Source organism: Ptychodera flava, chromosome 8 (assembly GCF_041260155.1).
Source record: "Ptychodera flava strain L36383 chromosome 8, AS_Pfla_20210202, whole genome shotgun sequence".
Classification (NCBI taxonomy): Eukaryota; Metazoa; Hemichordata; class Enteropneusta; family Ptychoderidae; genus Ptychodera; species Ptychodera flava.
The window spans coordinates 24,207,151-24,230,910 of record NC_091935.1 but is presented as its reverse complement, the minus strand read 5'-3'; the positions used below and the strand labels follow the sequence as shown (position 1 = coordinate 24,230,910).

The following is a 23,760-nucleotide window of genomic DNA, read 5'->3' as shown; positions in this document are numbered from 1 at the left end:
GTAATCCATTCCACAATAGAAAGTACCGTGAATGATCTATAGCTGGGTCTGTTTACAAGCCCAAAGAAAAATAGGTGTTTTTTTAAAGACGGTCATTAGCGTCGTCGTATATCGTCACTGATGACGTAATGCTTTCTAAACGGAGAGCGAGAATTGAATGACGTGTGACATGATTAATTAAAATGACGAAGAATGGCAGAGTGTACTTCATTACGTCAAAGACATGATGGAATATGTGAGTTGGCAAAGTTGAACCCCTTCAAAAGAAACAAGTTAATCAACGCAGACTTCCCCGCAAAAACTTTTCAAAGCAACATTTAAGCAGCAGGCTCAGTCAACATTTACTGTAATTGTTTTACAATGGACGCGATTATGATGAGAGAATGAACGACCAATTCCCCTATGTATATTTTCAATCATTGAATTTCAATTCAACGAATCGCTTTCTTTAACTTGGCATTTGATTAAAGGCGCGATTATGGTCCTTACACGGTACGTGCAAGTCATTGCAATTCAGGGTCATTTACTGCTACATTGTGGGAAAATTCATTACGCCTTTGTGAAGACATTTGTTGAGTCCGTCATAGTCGGATTTTCCGATGTCCGCAACAATGCATTTGCCGTCTTATTAGCGTGTATGTTGACAAGCAGTCTTGAGCTCGGAGCAGGGCGAGTAGGTATCGCGGCATCGACGCCGGCAATCGAAAGACGACAGTATCGTGACGATTAAGATAGCTACATACAAAACAGACACTTTCAGATTTTTATTTTTTCTAAGTTTTAGAAGTCCCAAACCCGAAGGCTAATAAAGTATACATTTTCTGAAAGCCCTGATATTAGGATCCGACTGTGCACAGTACTCAGTCCTTATTTGCATAACAGTCACGTGACAAGCGTTTTGTTGAACCTTCCAAAAATAGGAAGGGGGTGGTTTAGTAGGTCTGGTCAAATGTTGGTTTTCGCGTTGCAAATTTCAAGACAGATTATCTAACATAAAACAAAAGAGGAAACATTCTTTCAGCTGAGTTCAGATTGTTTAATCTAAGGTGAGCAAGTTAATTCACGAGTGTTTGCATTGACGTCATTCTAACATCGTCAACGCTATTCACATTCTAAAGACAACCATCGCCCTGCATTCCTTGGCGATTACTTCGTTTCAAAATACGACCGATGACACTAGATGTCGTCTTTCAGCTGAAGGAAAGGGACCCGATACAAAGGGGCAACCTGCAATCTTCAGACAGAATAGTTAGGATTGCAGGATGCATGAAACTTAAGTAATACATATTATTAATTTGTACTAGAGAATATATGTATATATCATATAATTCTATAATAAGATGTAGTAAACATCAAAACTTTGTCATAACTATAACTCAGAGTTTCGCGGATTCCACCTATCGCAGATGTCAAGTGCAGCTTACTTTCTGTCTTTTGTATTCGAATTTCCATTCCTTTGTTTTGCTTGGAGAGTCCATGATAAGCAGGCGGTCCAAGACGATGTTTATTTTCGTGCCTGCATTTAGAGATTAGTCCCGAAACTCATCTCCATCCACAGGGATATATTCGGGGACAATAAATATCAATATAATAAAAAACAAATAAGTTTCGTTGTCTACAAGTTTTTTTTTCTGTCTGCCTTTCTCTTACCTTTACGCTCTGCTCGCTTGAGACGTGACGGACTGTCCATTGGACGGTGTCAGGCATGCGTGGTAAAATGCGCCCTCTTTCTTGCTTCCGCGCGTGACCTGAATCCGTTGTGGGATTATCAAGTGTGATTCCCCAAGGGGAGAAAGCGGGCTGACTGTAATTTCGCTGGCTGGCGAAATTACGGTCTATCACAAGCAGTTTTACAAATGTACCACATATATTGTGTTCATTGGTTTTTATCGTGTTGTTGAAGATCGGGACTGTTAAGATTACCGACCACGAAGTCTATATTTGGAAGATGATTTATATTTCACATCTATTGTGGGATTATCAAGTCTGAATCAGATTCGCTAATCCTGCAAAATATTCAGGTCACGCGCGGAAGCAAGAGTTCACCGAAAGAGGGCGCATCTTACTACGCACGCACAGTAAGCAATCCGTTACGTCTCAAGCGAGCAGAGCGTATAGGTAAGAAAAAGGCATACAGAAAAAAAACCAACTTGTAGACAACGAAACTTATTTGGTTTTTATCATATTGGTATTTATTGTCCCTAAATAAATCCTTGTGCTCCATCGATGATATGTAGTTATTCAGCCAGGTTACATCTCTTGGTAGCGTTTGAGTAAGCAGCTGTATCGGGTAGGACCGACAATTTAATTTCGCGTGGCCCGCTCTTCTTTTTTCCTTTTCCATACATATTTTTGATATTTCTGTAATATTAGTTTGTTTTATATATATATATTTCTATATATCAGCTTGGTTTGAATCATGAATGTAACACGATGGAACTACTTTGAGAGAATTTGATCTTTAAATTGTTCAAATTCATCAAAAGTGTTTGAAAGTTACAATATTACAAATTATCCATAAAAATAATTGTATTGGAAAAAAGAAAAGCAGCTGAGCTTATATTTTCAGATTAAACTAACGTTACTACATCCAATTATCCGAAGTCAGTTCCAATCGTGTTATATATAAACACAACGTACATACAAGACAGGCAGACAGACGGACAGACAGACAGACAGACAAGTGATGCATGAAACAGACTCACGGAAAGACACAGATATTGAACACAGGCGGGGAAGACAGGTGAATTAACATACGTGCACATATCTGGACGAGCAGATAAATATACTTGTTCCAGTCGTTGTGAGAGAGCATGTCGATTGTTTATTGATCCAATATTTGTACCCTGGGTTAAAAGTATACTGTCACCTGTTCCAATTTTGCCACAGTTATCATGGAAAGAGAAAATCTAACCAATTTCTAAGCACAATTCAAGCGGGTGGCCGCTTTTTAAAAACAGCGCCCTCACATGAGAATTTTGAATACAAAGGAACACCCCTTTGACTCTATATTGGCATATTTAGGTTACAGGTGACTGTATACCTTTAATATATGAAGTTGGTCACATCAGAGCATATTTGACTGTGCAGTTTGACCAGCAATTGAACAAAATGCCAAATGAATTTATATGTGTCCGTCTTCCGTTAGACGTACCGAAGATAATTTTAACTCCAAATTGAGGAAAGACGAAAGTTAATGTATTTGAGCCAATCTGACTCTGACACTGTTCATGTGAGACGAATAATCTGATTTTTTTATTGATCTGATTTCTAAAAAGGATTCTTATAGATTATTGATAGCTGTTATGTATAGAGTTTATCTTTACGTTTTAATGTAAAACTTATATATATTTCTTCTCTAATTACAGTTTAAATCGTTAGTCTGTATTTTCGTTTGTTTTTCCTCTGCCAATGTCATACCTGTCGATGCCAATGGCTTCATTGCACTAGAATGAGATAGTGAAATCAATTAATGTTTGAATGAAATTTGATCAGGGACGACCGACAAAGCTTTCGATGAAAACGACAATTTCACAAGCGATTTTTTGGAGTTGACTCGTATCAGCGGGTCGCGAACAGATGGGGTGTAAACTTCAGTCTTTCACGCTGCAGCAGTTTGAAGCAACCTAACGTGTGGACATGTCACATGGGTCGATTGTTTTCAGGTGTTAGTTACCGGGGAGAGCAAAGACATGTGGTGGTGAGGAGTTTTTGTAAGTTATGAGTGAGCGATTGCGAGAACTTTGTTTTAACAGTAGTCACCAAAACGGCCGCAACACTTCCCGATAAATTTTAAATCTTGTCAAAAATATGTCAGAATAGCATTTTTTTCATATAAAAAACCTCTAGTCACAACTTCTCAAAACCTGTCGGTTGGCTGTCCCTGTCTGAAAATTGTCCTCTAATCTTCATGGTTTTTTTTTCTAATTGTGTATCGTTTTTGAAAGTCGATTACATCTGTATCTCAACTCGATATTTTACAGGGGTGGCGGTACGTCGACTTCGAGCTTCTTTGCATAGTTGCCTGGTGGATCGTATTCACAAGCCACGTAGACTTTTCCACTCATCTGGGCAACGCCACAGCCTAGATTTTGACTGCTAGCCCATACAACCTGAGTAAAGTGCCCTGTGTATAAAATAAACGACAGAAACGTTTGGCGGTAAGTTGTAAAACAGTACCCGTGAAAATTCTGGTAACAAGTCTGTCAACGTAACGTGGTTGCTTTATATAATAATGGAAGATAGTCACAGAGGATTGGGTTCGGTCGTAGCCTTGCAAAAGTTGGTACTTACCGATTGCTGAATTAAACTTTGGGTTCGTGAAATTGTATGACTGGATTTCGTCATGCCACATCTTTACAAAACCATACCCTGTGAAAACATGATTATAGATATTTGTTACCTTATGGATATTAAAACGTAACTTTTTACGCACTATTTAGAATCTAAATGCTGTAATATTTACCACTCAAAAATATTCATGTGTCGGGTTCCCCCATCACTAATGTGGAATAGTTAAAGAGTTTACCTGCTGCCGTTCTTAAAACAATTTAGGATAATTTTAAGACGCTTATAATAAATGAAAAGTAACTCTGCGGTTGTAGTAGCAGCAGAAACGATAAAACCAGATGTGAACTGAAAATGCTCCAATTATGTTTCACTATACTTGCCAGTAACTTTGACTTTCATTTCTGCCCACGTCTTGTTGTAATCACCATCACTCGCACAACTCACCAAATATGGTGTAGTGCTGTCTTTCATGAAACGTTGCATAAATTTCTATGTACAAGATCATTATCGATGTCTACGCCCAATCGAAAAAATATGGTCAAAATTTGCAAATCAGCGATTAGCTGACATTGAACTCCTATAAGTTCTACACTGCTGTTACATCTTTATCATCAAAGTACATGGCAAGTTTATCATCGTATCCGTGATTAAAGAGAGATCGTTAAATGTGCACAGTGAGCGATTCATGGACGTGAAACTTGAAAATTGTTATATGTGTGATCAATGTTTGTATCATGATTTGTCAGATCTGATGCAGTGAATGTGAAAAAGAATGAGACTTCTGTATAATTTGAATGTACAAAATTAGCATTCAAAATGCACGCCACACCAACAAACGCTCAACAGTTCTAGCCATTTCTTAAAAAAAGAATCTTTACAACATTTTTGATTCCCGTCCGATGAGCCGTTCTTGAGATATCGTGCCAATAGACAGACAGACGGAAATCTCACAAACATGAGCTTTAAAGGCTTACAGCGGCATGAGTAATCTCAGTGATATACTACTACTTTGCACAAAGCAACTTGGGCGATACCATTCGGCCATTTTAGCTCACGTGTTCACACACGTGAGCTAATGTCGTAACGGTGTCTGTCTGTCTGTCTGCCTGTGTGTTGCTGTGCATAGACCCTGGAAAGAGACTCTCGCTTCAGGGTCTATGGTCTGTATGTCTGTTTAGACGATATCTCAAGGACGCCTGAACAGATTCAAGTAAGATTTAGTACATAGATTTTGTTTAAGAATGGCAAGGAGTAATTAGTTTTTGATGGGTGTGGCTTGCATCTTTGATGCTCATTTGCGTAATTAATAATTTAAGAAAAATGGTAAACGGCTGCACAGAATTGGATGAGATTTGTTACAAATGTTGATCCCACAAAGATTTATCCGCCAGAAAAGACATGAAATTAAAGCTAATGGCTAATTTGCATTTTGGATGAACTAACCCAATTACAGATATATCTGAATTGACTTGATTAAATTGACGAAATTTGGTATGTATATATTGAAGATACTATGATTTACATTACTGGAAGTCATTAAGAATTTTTACTTCAGCAATTTCTAATTTGCGCATTAATGAACTTTACTAATTATGGGTATATATCTTGATTGACTCGACCAAAGTTGACAAAACTTGCAATGAACATTAAATATACTAAGTTAAAACATTATTAGAGTCATGTAGCATTTTTATTTTAGCTAATTACTAATTTGCATATTTAACGAAATTTCCTAGTTTGGGATGTATATCTGGATTGACGCGACCAAAGTTGATGAAACTTGCTATGTATATTGTATACTATGATATAATATTAACAAAAGTCAGTTTTGATTTTGTAAAACATCTTATTACTGATTTGCATATTCAACGAACTTTTCTAATTAGAGATATATCTTGATTGACTTCATTAAGGTTGATGAAACCTGCTATGTACATTGAAGAAATATGGTGAAATATCAATGACAGTCGTTTAGCATTTTTACATTAGCAAGTTACAAATTTGCAAAGATGTGGCAAAAGTTTAAATTCACAGACAACTGCATTATGTACTGAAACACCTGGTTACCTTTGTTCTAATCATAAAAATCAGGTCATGACGCCCAGAGTTCAAGTGTCAACACGTTCTGTATAATGTGTGAGGTGAAGTGTTGTTACTGACAATCGAACTTTATTCAACGCGAGAGCTCGTTCGTCAAAAGAATCAAACATTGAACCCAATTTGTCTTGTTTCGTAGGCCAGTACTTGGTATTCTGATGTACTCTTAGAGAGTAAAAGCAAAGATTTCTGCCTTATGGAACACCGTCCAAATAATACAGCACTAAATGTTAAAGATATTATAAGGGGGCTTTAACAACTTTAGCATGTTTATAAAAGACTGCAGTATCTTGACCGGATAGACACACCTGAAGCGCTATCAAGCGATGACAATCTTGACACAGCGAGATTTTCACCATAAGGATAAGAGCTGTGCTTGAGTTTTCCCTTAAAGGCGTTGTCATTGGCGACTTTTTGACCCGCATTCGTCAGCTGCTGACTCCCATCGGTTAGCGGCGGGACCCCATGGAGACAACGAAAGTAGTTGTGAGCTTCACGTAACTGGTCGTAAATCTCGGCAAGACCGTTGTTTCCACGCTGATCCGGCTTAGTGCATCCGTTGGCGTCGGTCTCTCCAAAACCTGGGCAATTAATATACATGTCAGTTGTATTCACCAGCCCAATGTCACTTTCTATTTCTCTGTTTTTGTTCCATATTCTTCTTAAAGTCCAAATAACTACGAATGTGTAATAAACCGATATCAAAAAGTCCTAATATAAGAGTTTTCTTTGAATAAGACCCATTAAAAGGGACATTAGCAGTAACGTTTGACAAATTTTACACTACTCTGTTTCAATGTATCAACTACAGAATTTTACTATAATCCGATCATCATGACCAATGCCCAGTGTCCTGCTTGCCAACACAGCCTATATACATAAAATGACCATTGTTATTGTTGATAAATTTATTCTAGTCCGGACCTGAATACAAAATTTGAACAATAACGATGCAGATTATACTCATATAGGGTATATTTATGAGCTAAATATTAGGAATTTCTCCATGGTTAAGATATTCAAACCAGAAACTGCAGATGATACAGAGAACAAACAAAATTTTACAAATGACCAAAGTTACAGCTAATTGATCTTTAAAGACTGAAAAAGTGTATAACACTGTCGTAAAGTGTAGAGAGTGGCATGTGAATTCAAACATTTTAACTTCATTTAAGATTTCCAGCCACTTTCAAAAACTAATCATATGACAGAGAAAATAAAGATTACAAAAACAAAATGTTGGCCATAGTGTTTTGTCCTTTCAAGTAAATCATCATGCTTGTTTCTTTTATGATCACGATGTGTAATGTGCAGCAAATGTAACCGCATTTTGTACTTTTCGATGGGGGCCATTTAATAAGTGCGGCACCCGTTTATTATTTAAAACGTGTAGGTATCGTCAAAAACAGTGAGCAGTGATACTTCGATACTTGTCCTTAAGTTAGCTCATTCACACGAAGCAACTTTGGTTTGAAAATGAAATCATGAAAATAACGCATAAACTTTGCAGCTATTTGGGCTTTAAGACACAAAGTGACCTATGCCTTCAAAACAACCCTTGTAGATTAGAAAGTTACAGGTTGTTCTTCTTCGCATTCCCCACTGACAATCCACAATTTTAATACCCCTTGCTCATTCATAGTAAATTTGAAATCATCATAATTAGCGGCGCCCTGAAGAGACTTGGCAAAAATACAGAGGCAATGTTTCATTGAAAAGACGCCGCATGGAAAACAGTGACCCTTCAATAGTATTTGCATGAAACATGGTGACCCCTTCGCTATTCAATTTTGTGTTTGGTTGATTTTAACTGAAAAGAAAGTTTTGTTGATATAGGATCGAGTTCAAAGTCATCACGTTTTAAAGTCCTCTTTGTAACATCAACATTTTATCCCTAAGTCCCCCTAAGTTCTCCCTTCGTCTCCTGGAGATAAAAGCATGAACTCTGACCAAGTTATTCCGGCTAGTATATACACTCCGCTAATGAATCCACAAACTGTGAGAACAAAATATTTCTTCGAAATTTACAGTCAGAAAAGACGGAAAAAGATGAAAAATAGCACGCATTGAACCTCTCGACTGGAACAGTCTGAAATGAATGGAATGGCTAGAATAGGCTAACTGCTTTCTTACTTACCGCAATCGACTTCATCGCTGAAGTCCCCGCAATGGACAAAACCATCACAAAGCTGGCCTTCGCCGAGACAGAGAGACCCATCGACGCATCTGTAGGGACTGTCGGCAAACCAGATGGCGCAACCTTCTGCGTCATATTTCGCTTTTTCTGCAGAAAGGCAATACCAGGTTAATTTAACATTATAAGCAATTCGGGCATCGATGGTGCGCGAGTCGCTGGTAGAGAAAAACTGACTAGGGAGCGATCGTGACATTTATGAAGGAAAACGGTCACTTTTGATATCTTTTCATACTTTTTGTTCCTAAGGTAGAACGCACCTCGGGGACAGATATTCGGCCTCTCAAACTTCATTCTTTTCTGCTTGATGTAAGAAACTTTTCACCGGCTTAGTTTTTCGAAAGTGAAAAATTTCATTTTTCTCCGTGGAGTTAACACAGGGATGGCGGCCATTTTGAATTTTAAATATCAGTAAATCTTGGGTAATTTATTTCTCTAGTATCAAAATTTGCACGGTGACCGCCGATTTTTATTCTTGATTTTGAAAGAGAATGGTTGAAAGATTCCTTAACGAAAGTTTGAGCAAAAGTTTAAGAATTTCACTTTCGAGGCGTACACTACCGTAAGTAATACTACTGGATATAAACACACAAGTCGACATTGAGAAGTCGAACATACAAGGCATTTTGGCATAAGTTTTGAGAAGGACAAGAAACTGTATTTTACGGACAGAAAAGAGTGAATAAGTTACAAAGTGATACAGTGCTTGAGCATTACTTCAGTGTTCGTAATTACAGGGCAATTTCACTAATTTTAAATGCAAATGTTTACGAGAACCGAATAGAATAACTTCATGGTTATGCCACATATGGCTGAATGGTAAAAGCTTTAGAACGATATTTCTGTGATGCCAAAACTTACTAGAGGTAGTGCCTGTGTCGCCCTCGTCGCCGTCTTTGTCGTCGACAGTATCACCTTCCTCGTTGACGTCAGTTCCGCAACCCATTTCGTCACTTCCGTCGGCACATAGCTTGTGTCCGTCGCATATATTCTTCTCGCGAATGCACAAAGTACCATCTCTGCATCTGTAAGGGTGACCCGCAAACCAGGCGGCACATCCGATTGGATCGTAAACGGCAGCTCCTGCAAGAACATTGATTAGCTTGCACACGTCACTGGATGACGATGATAATGATGATGATAATGATGTTGATGATGATGATGATGATCAGGGGAAGGTTTAAACGACATTTCGTATCATCGTAAATTATTAGAAAAACGAAAATTTCATCTGTAAACATGAATCCTGTAACAAATCCGACTTGAAGTGTAGATCACTTTGGCGTTGCAAGTACAGTGAAAACACACAACACTTTAGTCTAACCGACAAAGCCACTTATTCTATCAGAAACGAAATAAAATGCAAAAGCAATAATATAGTTTATGTAATAAATCGCAGACGCTGCGAAAAAAGCCAGTATATTGGTGAAATATAAACTAAACCTAAACTTCACTTTATAACCATCTTTCCACGATACGTCACAATAAAGAAACCCCTGTAGCATTACATTTTAACGACAATGATCACGGCATAATGACGATGTTTCAATCACATAGGCATCATACATGTTAATAAACAAGATGACAAACTTCGCAAACAAATTTAAAAACCTCTCGGCGCATAGGGATTAAAGGCAAACAGTCGTCGGAACTGAGCCTGTGCGAGTTTCTTGTTTACAGAAAATGTATTTCGTGCACGATATCTAGATGAACCACATCATGATAGCTGCAACATTTAAATTATAGATGTAGATTATGACAGACATGATTTAACTTTCATCAATCAACATCGAAGCTTGGATTGAGTGTTTACATTGGTCGTATGGGTCCCATACGACCGTTGAGCGCAGTTCCGACGACTGTTTCCCTTTAAACATCAGACAGTAAACATTTCCCCACGCTCATTTACGAATGCCTGTAAAGCGTCATTGCATCATTCACGTCGGTTTACAAACTAAGTCTTCTACACATGCGATGAATTTTTTGGAAGTTCCGAAAACCTTCGTCGAACTTCTATGTACCCTAAATCAATAAATTTTACTTTTATCCTGCAATTTTGCAAAACTACTGAGATCTCTGTATTTTATCTCTATAGATGATCCTGAAAAAGCTCTAACTATAGAGCGAAACGTCATATGCAAGAAATACGTCGAAGTTTAGACGAAATAACCGGAGTGTTAGCGTGTTTCTTTTCATAAAATTTTCATATATATATATATATATATATATATATATATATATATATATATATATATATATATATATACATATATATATATATATATATATATATATATATATATATATATATATATATAAACAGTGAAAGTAGTTACATAATGAAAAGACATGCGAAGACAGTGAAACGTTTTAGATCAAAATTTTCTAAAATTACTGCTAAAAGAGAAACTGTACGTTCATCATTTAAAGATGAAAGGACAGATAACATAATATACGTAGGATCTGTTGCTGTCTTCGCGTGTGTGCTTATACAGTAGATACTGTTACCACGGAGAATATTTTTCCGTGTGCGTAACGATGGTCTGACCACAGGTTCGCTTAAAACGCACTTATCGTGCAATAGCATTCGGTGCCCGAACAACGAGTCGTTTCTTGTTAAACAAAAAATTATGTCTATTACCATGAAAATTCTTCAATTATTCAATGTACTGCTAAGAACATCATCGGTATAATTACTCGATTATATAGACGTCGAAAAAGTGGATCAGCATATAGCTAAAATTTAACCATTCCATTTTATAAATGCAGGAGAGACTGGCTGTTTTAAATTACGCTTCTTATACACAAAAGGAGTTCAATCTACTAACCATTATCAATAGCTTCATCGTTGTCTCCAACGTCGCCAGGACAGTCTTCTTCATCGCTACCGTCCCTGCAGAGAGCACGGCCATCGCATATTTTACTTGCGGGAATACAAGTCTTGCCGTCCGCACAGCGGTAGGGGAAGTCAGGGTACCAAGATGCGCATCCCGAGGCATCGTGGAACGCCCCGTTACCTGGACATGGAAATGATCATAAACACCCTTGTTATCGCATCCTTTTGTGTATAAGGAAATTCTGGTGAGACTCCTCTCACACTGAACATCGTTCAAGATTATTCATGTCTAAAAATTAAAATTTTACCTGAACCAAATAGCGAAAGACAGTGATAGAGAGATCGGGAGAGATAGAGAGTGAATAATGGGCAGCCGTATAATAGACTAGTCCAGAGTCTGTCAGATCTCAAAATTACAATTGTCTTACAGTACAATAGAACTTTTCTTCTCTTTTATTGTACGTCTCAGTTCATAAGATGAGCGATGACAACCATAGGTTTAGGAAACTGTCACTCATTCTGTCGACGTATAAGTGTAACAGTCTGAGTTTTTCACGAACCTCGCAACCGCAGCATACGTTTGAAGTTGTATACAGTCAAATCCTTCCTGGACAGCTTTGCCGGTCTTGTGTCACGGTAACCCTGAAAGAGAGAAGAAACAACCGTCCATTCTCATCAGGTGTCACAAGTAAGTTTCCTATCAACTAAGGTAAATGCATGCGCGATATTTGAATAAGTCATCTTCGACAGGGGTAAAACACAGTGGGAGCTAAACCTGGTCGCAGTCTATGAGTGATATTTCGCCTGAACAGTTGATCAGAAGTCCTTATCATTGGATGTTTAGATGATGTAATTGGTCGAAACAAACGCTATGACGGCAGATGTAGCCCTACTGGAAAATTTTTTTTTTGAAACTACTACGAAATTTTTTTTAATCCATCCGTTCACCAATAATTTACAGAAAATGCCTAACATTGAGCCTTTCAAGTTGATAACATTATTAAAAATACTCAAAAAGCTGTCGCGCTGTTTAGCCCCATCACAATCCCACACTGCATTTCTGTTAAGGTAGTATGTGCCTCGAAAGTTAAAGACTTAAACTTTTACTCAAACTTTCCTCGACTTTCTCTGACCGAATCAAAGACAAAAATCAGAGGTCACTGTGCAAAGTTTGGTACTGGAGTAACAAATAACCTAAACTTTATTACCGATGTCTAAGATTCAAATGGCCGCCATCTTTGTGTTTTAATAACTCTATGGAGAAAAATACTTTTCGACTTTCGTAAAAGCTAGACGATCAAAGTTTCCTTCTCCAACAGCTTTAAAATGAGCCCCTACTAAGTGGTAGATTAGAGGAGAATTGTACAAGTTTGGGAGTCCGAATATATGCACCCGTGCATGTATGATAACTGGGAAGACCCCTCCAATATATTGCCAGCATTTGAACTTCCCTGGAGAAGAACTCGAGCGATGGTTCAGGAGCAGACATCGTTTGAAAAACGTGTTAATTGGATCTTGTTTATTACTAGGTGAAAAATTAAAGCGTTTCCATCGTCGGAACTGACATACACTCCTTCAGTGAGTCATGATCGTTTTATGTGATGGTCTTTCCACAATCGAAATGAACGTAACGTCTGTAGCAGTTACATGTCTTATGCAGAATGGAGCAATTTATCATCACCTGTCACCTTGTCAGTGTATCTTATATATTGTTGCCTGAATACATGGGTTTAAGAGCCCGAGAGCCGATGACAATTTACCCGACGCCAGGAGGTCAAATTGTCTACTGCTGCGATGGCACATACACCCATGTAATCAGGCAATAATACTTTTATTACATGCCTCTACTCAGTAAACGCTATATGATATTTAGTTACAGGCCGGGTACTCTCAAACAATTTTACCATTATCGATCAGCATCAAAAAATTTTTAACGAAAGTCAAAATAGCAGTCCGCGCATGGATATTTTACATCTGGCGTTCAGAGTCTACCTTGACGTCGAAGGGCTTCACCCGACTGGTAACTATGGAAACCGGTCCGTATATCGTTCACACTGCCCGCTAACTCCCCCGCATGTTCCTATTCAAATCATTGCACTGATTTGCACTCACATCGAGGCATGTAATAATTGCCAATAATTTTATTCTTGATATTGGCATCGTCGTTATGTATGCTAACATAACGCTTGGCGTCGGTGCATTGAAAAGCTGTCTGTATAGAGACAGTAATATGCCCTCGTTTCGGGGAGCGTTGTGATTGTATATTGTCGTCACCTGTCGCATTATCCGGGACATTTTGCTATTTGAGTTCGAAGTCAATTTGCATCCCAAACGCAGCTAACTTTTGGCATATTTGGAACCAACTTTATTGAACTGTTATATCTGACTGAGGAAAAGATTATTCTGCCTGAAGCTGTTTTGTCAAAGCGATGGTATACGAAGAACACTTTTCATGCGGAGCGTAGCATCAACTGTAATACTGGTATCTCGTTGGCCAATCAATTTAAGTTCAATGACCCAACTCTAGATAAAATGACCGATCGGTGACTCACCCTTAACCTGAGTTGTGTAATATCACAAATCGGTGACGGTGATTACGCTGAGCGATTGCAACAATGATATCGATAGTATAGACAACAAAACAATGCATAGAAAATAAACAGATCGTTCGAGAAGAAGTCTATTGACATCAGATGAGAGAAAAACAGTTCTACGAAAAGTGCTTGATTGTGCACAGATTGGGATTTTTGTTTGCTATTTCAACTGCTGTTTTTCTATCTGTCAGTCAGCATGATTTCTAATGAAATGCCCATCGATATCTGCTCAACAACACTTTGGTAGACACCTATGGGCTATTGCACTTTAAGGTAGAACGTGCCTTGGGGACAGATACTCGGACACTCAAATTTCTACAATCCTTTTCTGATCTACCACTTGTGGGGCTCATTTTAAAGCTCTTTGAGAAAGGGAATTAAAACTGTCAACGGCTTAGTTTTTCGAAAATCCAATATTTACTTAAAATTTACTTTTCCCCATAGAGCTAACACAGGGATAGCGGCCATTTCGAATTTCAACTATTGCTAAATATTTGGTGATTTGTTTCGCTTGTTCCAAACTTTGCACGGTGACCCCCTATTTTATTACTGATTTGGAAAGAGAACGGTTGAAAGATTCTCTGAGAAAAGTGTGAGCACAAGTTTAAGTCTTTCACTTTCGAGGTGCACCTGGTCATATTGGAATAAACAGTGTTCGAAATTCGTGGAAAATATCAACCAGTCAACAGGACTGGTAACTTTAAAAAGTTGCCTGTCCTGCCAAAAACTTGCCAGTCCTGATATTATGCCTTGCAATTAAACGCAATTAAATAAAACTAAGAGTTACCTATACTGTAATAGGCTATTACCTTGTCTGTGAACAAATGAAGATGGGATGGAATCATCTTTCTCTTTAAATAAACTTTATTTATAAACAAACATCAATTGCAAGGTACATACTGCACAATACGTGAGTACTTTACTTTGTTTTCACAATGCGTATTGTCAGTTTCCATGTATAACAGAATACAATCATATATTTAAAGTCATGAGTCTGGGAGAAAACAGGTACACAATGTACACAGTGTTGCATGAGCATGAGCGTTTCTGAATAGTTTTATAGACAGCTTATCAAATGTTTCAGTGTTCATCGATTGCAGTATCTTTTTCACTACCGAGTCACCTGGAGCAGCATTTTTTGCATCGAGGTACATATTTATACCCCTCTGAAGTTTCATGTGTTTTCAGAGCCTCGTGTCTGAGATTTGTAGAGCCTCTCACGAATGAACCATTCGAGTATTTTTTGTACTTGGCAATGGCATGAATGGGCGCGTACACAGTTGTGCATAATTTGCAGTACAACTTCTGCTCGTGGGCACTATCGTCGGTGACTAACCAATTTTAAAGTCAATTTTCCATGACTGAACGATTGTTCTCTTACGTTTCGTGGCATCATACTCCCTGTTTGCCCGTAAGGTTTCCTCTGGTGTTCTTCGTTTAGCCGAGAGAGTTGGTAGGCCTAGATAATAGCGGATCATAATTCCTCAAAACTTAACGCCGCGCAATTACGTGTTATTGTCGATTGCCACAGTACTTTGAAACTCATGCAAAATCTACTTTGATTGGTTGATTTTCAAGGTCACACGTCATTTTGTACAATCGGCTTGTTTCTTACTTGCAATACATGAACTGAGGAGGGGGCCAAAGATAGGGTTGGCGGCGCTATGCAGAACGGCCAGTGTCACATAATGGTCTATGAAGTATGATCGGCCAAAGTTAATTGTCGACCCCACGGTGAATTCAACCTGTCCGACGGACAGGTAACTTTTTTATTTTACCAGTCCGGTGGAAAAATAGCCAGTCTCGGACTGCCGGACAGGCGTTATTTCGAACACTGGAGTATCGTGCCCATATTGCAACCAGCAAACATACTAAAACGTCAGCGTATAGATCTGGTGGCTGCTTGATGGTTATGCTAAATGTAATTTCAGTATCCGGAGAGGAAAAAATCGTCATAGTGAAAATTGGCGTTTGGAGATTCTACTTTTAAGCATGGTGGATCGTAGCCTAGAATCTAAACGGGGTGTTTTTGCCTCGGAGTTCTTTTTGCCTGGAGTGTGGCGAAGGCAAAAATAACTCCGAGGCCAAACACACTCGGTTTAGAGTCTACGCTAGATCGATCGTGGTCGGTTAGCTGACAACTCACGCGGAGGACACCATTTCATGGCAATATTATGTTGTGGGTGATTTGGTCGAAAACTTCGCAATTTTCAGTTTATCAACTCACAAATGGTAAAATTACATCCACGATGTAACAATGTGACTAAACCTTGACAGGAAAATCACACCTATGACTGAGACTCAGTGTTTCAAGAATTTTCAAAATTTGTTAGCTCTGTTGTCTGTGCGCCAGTAATCGGTCTGAGGTTCCATGAAAATGTAACTCATTTTTTAAAAAGTAAAATATAAACTCGTATCGATGCTCTCTACAAATGGGGAAATGGCTATACAGAAATACCTTGAAACAAATATGAACAATTACATTAGTACCCTTGATCGGTAATTTTACTAATTTCAAAACTTGATAATTATCATATACCTATTCCCATATCGCTCTGTCCTGGTAACGTTTACAGCCCCACTAATGCTAACTTTTGATGATAATTTCACCATTTTTATTGAATGTGAACCATAATTCCTTGTTCTTCTCCCCAAAGAATGTTGAAATACACAGTATCCAGCTTGTCAACTCAGCCCCTATGTAATGGTTGTAAAGTGCATTGTTATTGTAGAAAACTGACTTCTGGTCCGGACTAGAATTCAAATGTAAACAATAACCATGCATTTTACACATATAGACGCTAAGTTGACAAGCAAAATAAATGGTGTTTCAACATTCTTTTGGGAGTAGAACGAGAAGTTGCAATTGATTTACAAAATAGAAATAATGAAAAAAATCATCGAAAGTTACCATTACTGGGGCTTTAACTTACAATAAATCAGCAATGATATTTTACGTCAATGTTAAGACATTCACAATAAACGTCATCAGTTTTTGAGTATTCCGAATCTACATGTACATTTGCAGCTTGAAAGTAAAAAAAGTAAACAAACAAAATGGCTGACTCTCTCCATCCTGACTCATTGCGATGTTGCCTTCAAAAATTTTGACAGCATACCAGATGCTTTGCAGGCTAAATACAATAGTAGTACGTGTAATCTTTTATCTCGCACTGTAACGGCATTTATTATGAAGTTCTTGTCATTTTTGTATAAATTCCTGTGAACATTTAAGAGCCACACAGTAGCCTACTATTTACCTCAACATGCGTAGTTAGCTTGGCGTTAATTGGCAGAGACTGCGCGCGCGACACGTGTTGACATGGCAACTCTTAACACTTTCGGCTCTGTACCACCATGACGATCGGATGCAGTCGAAATCGGGAGTTTTGAAGCGGAGGAAAATTGTGGGCCAATAACGATTGTAATGACATAAATATACCACACCTTAACAAGTATAAACCCTTCAACTCTTCTTTTTGAGTCCCGTTTATCTTTTATTACTGTGTTCAAAGAGGAATTCTCGTTTAATTTTGTAATAATAATAATAATAATAATTGGTTCTTTATCGCTCACATATCCACAAGTACATGTGATCAAGACGCTTTACAATTATTATTACCCCTGGTCACTGGACCTTTGATACCACTCAACTCCCTTGGAGCAAACAACAGCTCACATGTGCAGCCAATCAGCGCAGCAGAGCTAAACGCACACACTACAACCACTGTTTTGCTCAGCTAATTTCTCTCGTGTGCGGCCGGCTTTCAGCCGGCCGCACACGAGAGAAATTAGCTGAGCAAAAATCCTCGCGAGGAAAATTGCTCAGCAAACTTCTCCCCGTGTGCGGTCGATTTTTTGTGCGTTGCATCACTCTTTTGCGCGTTGAGTAAAATATCCAACATGTTTGATATTTTTTTCCTCGCGAGGAAAATTACTCACCGTGTGCGCTCGACTGAGTAATTTTACTCAGGACTTTCTACCTACGCGCATGCGTGGAATCACATGACAGTACAAAATGGCTGCCCCTATGGAAAACGATAGTTATATCACCGTCCCTCCACGGGACGGTGGTTATATTAATGATGCAGTTATTGAGGATAAATTAGTTGAAATTAATTTTCAGGGTAAATTTCCCCTTTAATTATTGTACACACCAATTGGTTTCTGATTCAAATTGACATTTCGGCCAATTGTTTAAAAAATTATTTTTTATTAAAATGAGAGAAGCAATAACTAATTTATAAAAGTAAAATATACTTCCTGCAAACATGCTTTTCCTTCTCTCCACCCACCCTTACTTGATAAATCAAAAAGGCGAAACATTCAGATTTTATCCTGATCTTTATGAGATAAATCATTCTCGCGAGCCAGAGCAATAATTTTCGCTCCGCTTAGGGGGAACCATTTGATTTCTGGGGGGATATGGAGGATTTTGAGAAAAAAAAATTTGTCACCAGGTGAGAGAGAAGAAAAAAAAATTGATCCTGTCATGGCCTGAGAAAAAAAAATTGTCATAACAGACAGAAGAGAAAAAAAAATTGTCACAATGCACCAGAAATAAGCATAATTTGGAAACCTTATTCTCATGTATTCTTTGCCGGCGCGCCGCCATAGGCGGCGCAAATGTTTTACCACAAGCAATTCTTATGTTTCTTTTCCCAGCACTTATGATATAAACATGCACTACATAGGTCTACTTTATACCTCAGTACACTCAATGTTTTCCTTCCCTTTTCTGACCCAAGAAATCATATTTCAGGATTTCTGTTGCAATATCTCAATGGCATAGGCACTATCTAAAGGGGACTATTTGACTTCTGTAAATTGTGAAAATTTAAAACACAAGACAATGAAAAATTGAGGAACAAATATAATGAAATACAATGTGTGAGCCTTGTTTTTCTGACCACAAACACCGGATCGCAAACATACCATATTCAGGCTTTTCATTAGAAGCTGGCAGCTGGAGAAATGACACAAGAAGGTCACAGATTTTACGTTCCTGTATATTCATTTGTCTTCAGTCTCTGGCAAACAGAACTGTTTTTCACAAATTGTATTGTCATTGTTTGGTTGTTGAATATTGTGACTCAAAAACTGATCATGCAAAAAATGTAAAAAATATCAGTGTTCAATGTCATTTTCAAACAGTTTTACTGAGTGCAAAATAAACTGAAACTCCTCTCAGATTGCACCATTAAACACATCAATTTCTCAAAATTTCCAATACGAGAGGGGGAACCCCCCCTCTCGTTTTTGCTCTCCCCCTTGGGGTATTCTAACAGTTTCACTTATTAAACAAATTAAAAAAACTCACAGATTGCACCAGACTGCACCATTGCACACATCAATATCTTAAACATTTCCATGCAAGATAGGAGAAAGCCCCTGTGACACTTTCCCCCTAAGCCTCTCTCATGTTCTCCCCCTGTACTTTCAAATTCTGCCCGGTCAGATATCCTAGTGAAAACCCTGTCATAATATCCATCCAAATTAAACAATGTACTATATGATTAGATACTGCGTGATCTTTTATATCTTTATTTTATTGTGACTTTGAATTTCATTTTGATGTGTTCACCTTTTTTGAACCATCATGAGATAACTGATGATAGTCTAGCAGGGTACTTCAGGATTTGATAGTCTTTACTGTTGCTGTATTTTGTGAATTTTACAATTACATGTATTGGTATTTAACTTTTCTAAGTGGCTGATCGGTCAAATTTCAGAGTTAGAGAGGGAGGTACTCAAATTCATCATGGGTTGGCGAAGGGCGGGGGGTCACTTGAAATTTCGGAGTTTCAGGCCGTAAATAATGACGGCTCCCTATATACAACGCATTACAAACTTGATGACCGATAAAAAAAAATTTGCACTGCTACCCATTTGGAAAAAAAAAATTGATGCAGGTCTGACAGTAGAAAAAAAAATTGCTGTCACTCTGACAGGAAAAAAAAATTTGCTCCCATACCCTCTTCCTCCATACCCCCCCCGGAAATCAAATGGTTCTCCCCTTACCTACGCAAAAAATCCTTTTCCGGCGCTGGGTGATAAGACTCGCCGAAGAGGGCGTGGTGTACGACGATGGGGATAGCCTAAATATAAAAAAAATATTTGCTAAAATTCATGTTTGGTTTTTTTCCTATTTCTTTTCTGTTTATGTTCCCCTTTTTCTGAAAATCACATAATTGCCTATGAATGCCACAGTATCGAAATGAAAGGCGCCATACAACAATAGAGTATTGGCCCCATTTAGCATTTTTGTAACAGGTGACAAAGTGCTTCGCCGCCATAATAAAATTAAAAAGAAAAAGTGACCCCTCCCCACCGAAGATACTTACCTGCCCCTGTTATGCTAATTACCATATCGCTGTGCCTTTATTATTATTCAAATTATTTTGTGACGGTCTTCGCATATGTTTAATCAGCTTATAAGTTTCGTCGTGCGGCGCACGCTTCGTGAGGGTGTCCCCCTTGAAAACATATCCCAAGATGCCTCACTAAACCAGTGGCCTTTCTATACGCAAAAACGAACTTGCCAAAACTAAGACGCAATAAAAAGATCCATTGATCTAATTTAAATATCTGCTAAATATTGAAAAGGGATTACATTATGTTAAAATCACATTGATCGTGATTTTCGTGTATTTAGCCCGCGGTTACTCTGATCGCTCGAGCATACTTGGGAATCTACACACAACCGTACACAGATTTTCGACAGAATTGATATATAAACGGGGTTGCATAGAGTAAGGTTGGATAGTTACTATCTCACCCCGATAGAAACCGAGAAGTTCTAGGTGTACTAAAATAGATGTTTATCAACATAAAAGTCGCGCAAGCGCGGCACGACGAGACTAACAAATGAGGGAATTTTTAGGGGAGAGGAACTCTCAATCTCCGGAGCGGAGTTATATGTTTGACTTGAAAGAACACAAATATGCGAATCTCCCATTTTTACCTATTTTTCCAAGCTTCGTCCCTATCGCTACAAGTGCATGTTCTTTTTTGTCTCTATTCTTAAAATCGGGTGATCTAACGTCGTATAAGGCGGGATAACTTGACCAGATTTCAACTAATTTATCCTCAATAACTGCATCATTAATATAACTATCGTTTTCCATAGGGGCAGCCATTTTGTACTGTCATGTGATTCCACGCATGCGCGTAGGTAGAAAGTCCTGAGTAAAATTACTCAGTCGAGCGCACACGGTGAGTAATTTCCTCGCGAGGAAAAAAGTATCAAACATGTTGGATATTTTACTCAACGCGCAAAAGAGTGATGCAACGCGCAAAAAATCGACCGCACACGGAGAGAAGTTTGCTGAGCAATTTTCCTCGCGAGGATTTTTGCTCAGCTAATTCTCTCGTGTGCGGCCGGCTGAAGCAACGAGGAATAAAGTACCTTGCTCAAGGACACAATACCATAGCTATGCCGGGGCTCGAACTCACCATCCTGTGATCGTGCGTCCACTGCTCTAGCCACCAGCTCTTGATGCCTCCACAATGTTGTGGTGACTTCTTCAGAAACGGCATAGTAATGTAATTCTTGAATGAAGCCTGTTTACAAGTATATTTGCATATTTATGCGCATGGGGGAATTAAAGTTGAGCCGAATTTCGGGTTTCTATCATCGTTTGTAAACAATCTTGGAATTGCAATATGGTAAATTGCTTATTCCTTGTGTTATCAGCATTCGTGTCATTTGTGCTTCGCCAGACACCAGACCTCGTCACGTATCTGACACGTGACAAAATGACACTCATGCTGATACGACACTGGAACATGTGCTTTTGGTAAACTCCTAAAGATTGTGATAATGGCAGTCTTAAATGTGGTTGAACTTCTGATTGTATTTACCACAGAAACTTGTTGTTTCATTCCCTTTGTAATTACAGAGACAAAGTTGCTCCTTTTTACCTTTGATATCAAAAACCATGGAATACTGACAAAGTGTCGTTCAGTGCGCAAAAGAACGACTGCACACAACTGTAAAAGTGTGGAAAGTTACCCCTCTGCTGATTACCAACAGATAATTTCGTCTATGACCTGTGGAGAGAATTGATTTTTCAATGCATGCCAAGTAAGATTTCATTACAAATCTTATACATGAGGTCCAAACCTGATGTATGTCGGTGTATGCTAAGCTGTGTTTGTTTTTGTCAACATGGAAGCACAGTCACTTCATGTCTGATAAGGAGAACCGTTGTGATTTTCTGTCCATGTCTTTCGTGTTCATCTTCTAAGTCTTTATCCACTGTGCTGCTAATGAACACGACAAAACCTTCTTACCTCAGAAGCATAACCACCTCGACTTCCTGATACACTGTGAAAGCAGCAAATTGCTACTGCAGTGGCAAGGAACACCATGAGAGGCCTCATTTTCGTTTAAGTTTGTCAGGACCACACCATCAACGTGTACGGTGTATTTATGCCAGATAGGACGTTTTAATCTAATCTGACAGGTAACCTGTTCCCTTACGTATTGGACATTTTTGTCGAGGTCAAAAGGTGTTCCCTCTCGGCAAATTACCGCATTGGCAAATTTGAACCAGTTACACAATATGAGAAGCACGAATAATAGTACAAAAAAGATACAGACACAAAACAAACATGTACAGATCTGGACAAAAAAAGAAAGACGTATAGACTCAATTGCTATAATAGAATATTTTGATTATTTATTAATCGGACACTTCTTCACTTCGAAGCGCCTAAATCCACCAAGGTTATTACACAAGCACAGGAAGAAACCAGCGGATAGTCGTGAATTACATTATTGATTTATATTTTATTGCAATTCGTTATTATTGTTGTTTACATTGTTATTCAGTCATTTTAAGTTCAAACCAGTTGTCTTCTAGTATTACACGCGTTCCTGTGGGAAACTGTCACAACCCTTATGGACAAGGCCATTCTAGCCAATCACAACGCAGCCCGCTAAAATTGTTTTGTCCTACCGAACCTATATAAGCACTCATGCCATGTATTTTTGGGCAGTGAGAGTGAGAGTGAGCGAGAGAGCACATGTACAGTATTGCAGTCAATAAACGTGCATTCCCAGTAACAGTTCAGCAAGTGTCATCGTCTTGTATCGTCACCCACTCATTGCTGTGAAACGAACCCCCTTCCATTGTGGCTCATCCACAAAAATATTTCCGAAATGATGTTTATGCGAACATCTTTTACCCTTCCCAACATATTTAAATCATGTTCAAAATTATGCTAGACACTTTGAATTAGCTACACGCTTGAAGTTGTTACTGACTTTTTAATTGCAATCACTAGGTTTGGCTGAAAAGACATCCTGACCAAGGTTAACCCTCACTCAGTTGGGATGTCCAGTTACTAATATATAGCGTTTTTAATACATCTTTAATGACAGGAATACTACAAGCCTCTAAATTGCCAAAATTTTCCTGCAAACCAATTTCTGAAAATAAATCAAACATGTCTCTTGCCCAGTTTTTATATTTTAAACTGATATCCCAAGTAAAAACTTGCTTAATCATTCTGTCGTCAGGCATAATTACTCATCTATTCCAGAGTCTTACCGTGTTCAATTTATTCCTCAATAGACAAAGGTCCAAAGCCATATCTCCATTTATAGCTAGTATAGGGGCAAATTTGTGAACGCCAAGAAAATATCTAATCGCTCTGTTTTGAATTGACACCCGTCGCCCTGCATTCCTTGGCAATTACTTCGTTACAAAATACGACCGATGACACTAGATGTCGTCTTGCAG

The 23,760-nt window shown here is 38.4% G+C and overlaps 1 protein-coding gene across 1 annotated transcript; it reads right to left on the bottom strand.

Annotated features, from left to right (window-relative positions):
* Window positions 1-2,790: 2,790 nt before the first annotated feature.
* Window positions 2,791-22,443, bottom strand: LOC139137924 (uncharacterized). Its single transcript, XM_070706170.1, has 8 exons — window positions 22,307-22,443; window positions 11,978-12,059; window positions 11,410-11,598; window positions 9,443-9,664; window positions 8,525-8,671; window positions 6,696-6,968; window positions 4,294-4,371; window positions 2,791-4,126 (listed from the first exon to the last, which is right to left on the bottom strand). The coding sequence occupies exons 1-8, from the start codon at window positions 22,394-22,396 to the stop codon at window positions 3,978-3,980; spliced, it is 1,230 nt and encodes a 409-aa protein (XP_070562271.1). The 5' UTR covers window positions 22,397-22,443; the 3' UTR covers window positions 2,791-3,977.
* Between the last annotated feature and the right edge of the window lie 1,317 nt (window positions 22,444-23,760).

Excerpts from the sequence above, each read along its gene's own strand:
- LOC139137924 (XM_070706170.1), bottom strand. The coding sequence starts at position 22,396 with ATGAGGCCTCTCATGGTGTTCCTTGCCACTGCAGTAGCAATTTGCTGC. Across the intron at positions 9,665-11,409 it reads CGATGAAGCTATTGATAATG|GAGCTGCCGTTTACGATCCA; the intron begins GTTAGTAGATTG and ends ATGTTCTTGCAG. Across the intron at positions 4,127-4,293 it reads AAAGTTTAATTCAGCAATCG|GGCACTTTACTCAGGTTGTA; the intron begins GTAAGTACCAAC and ends TTTTATACACAG.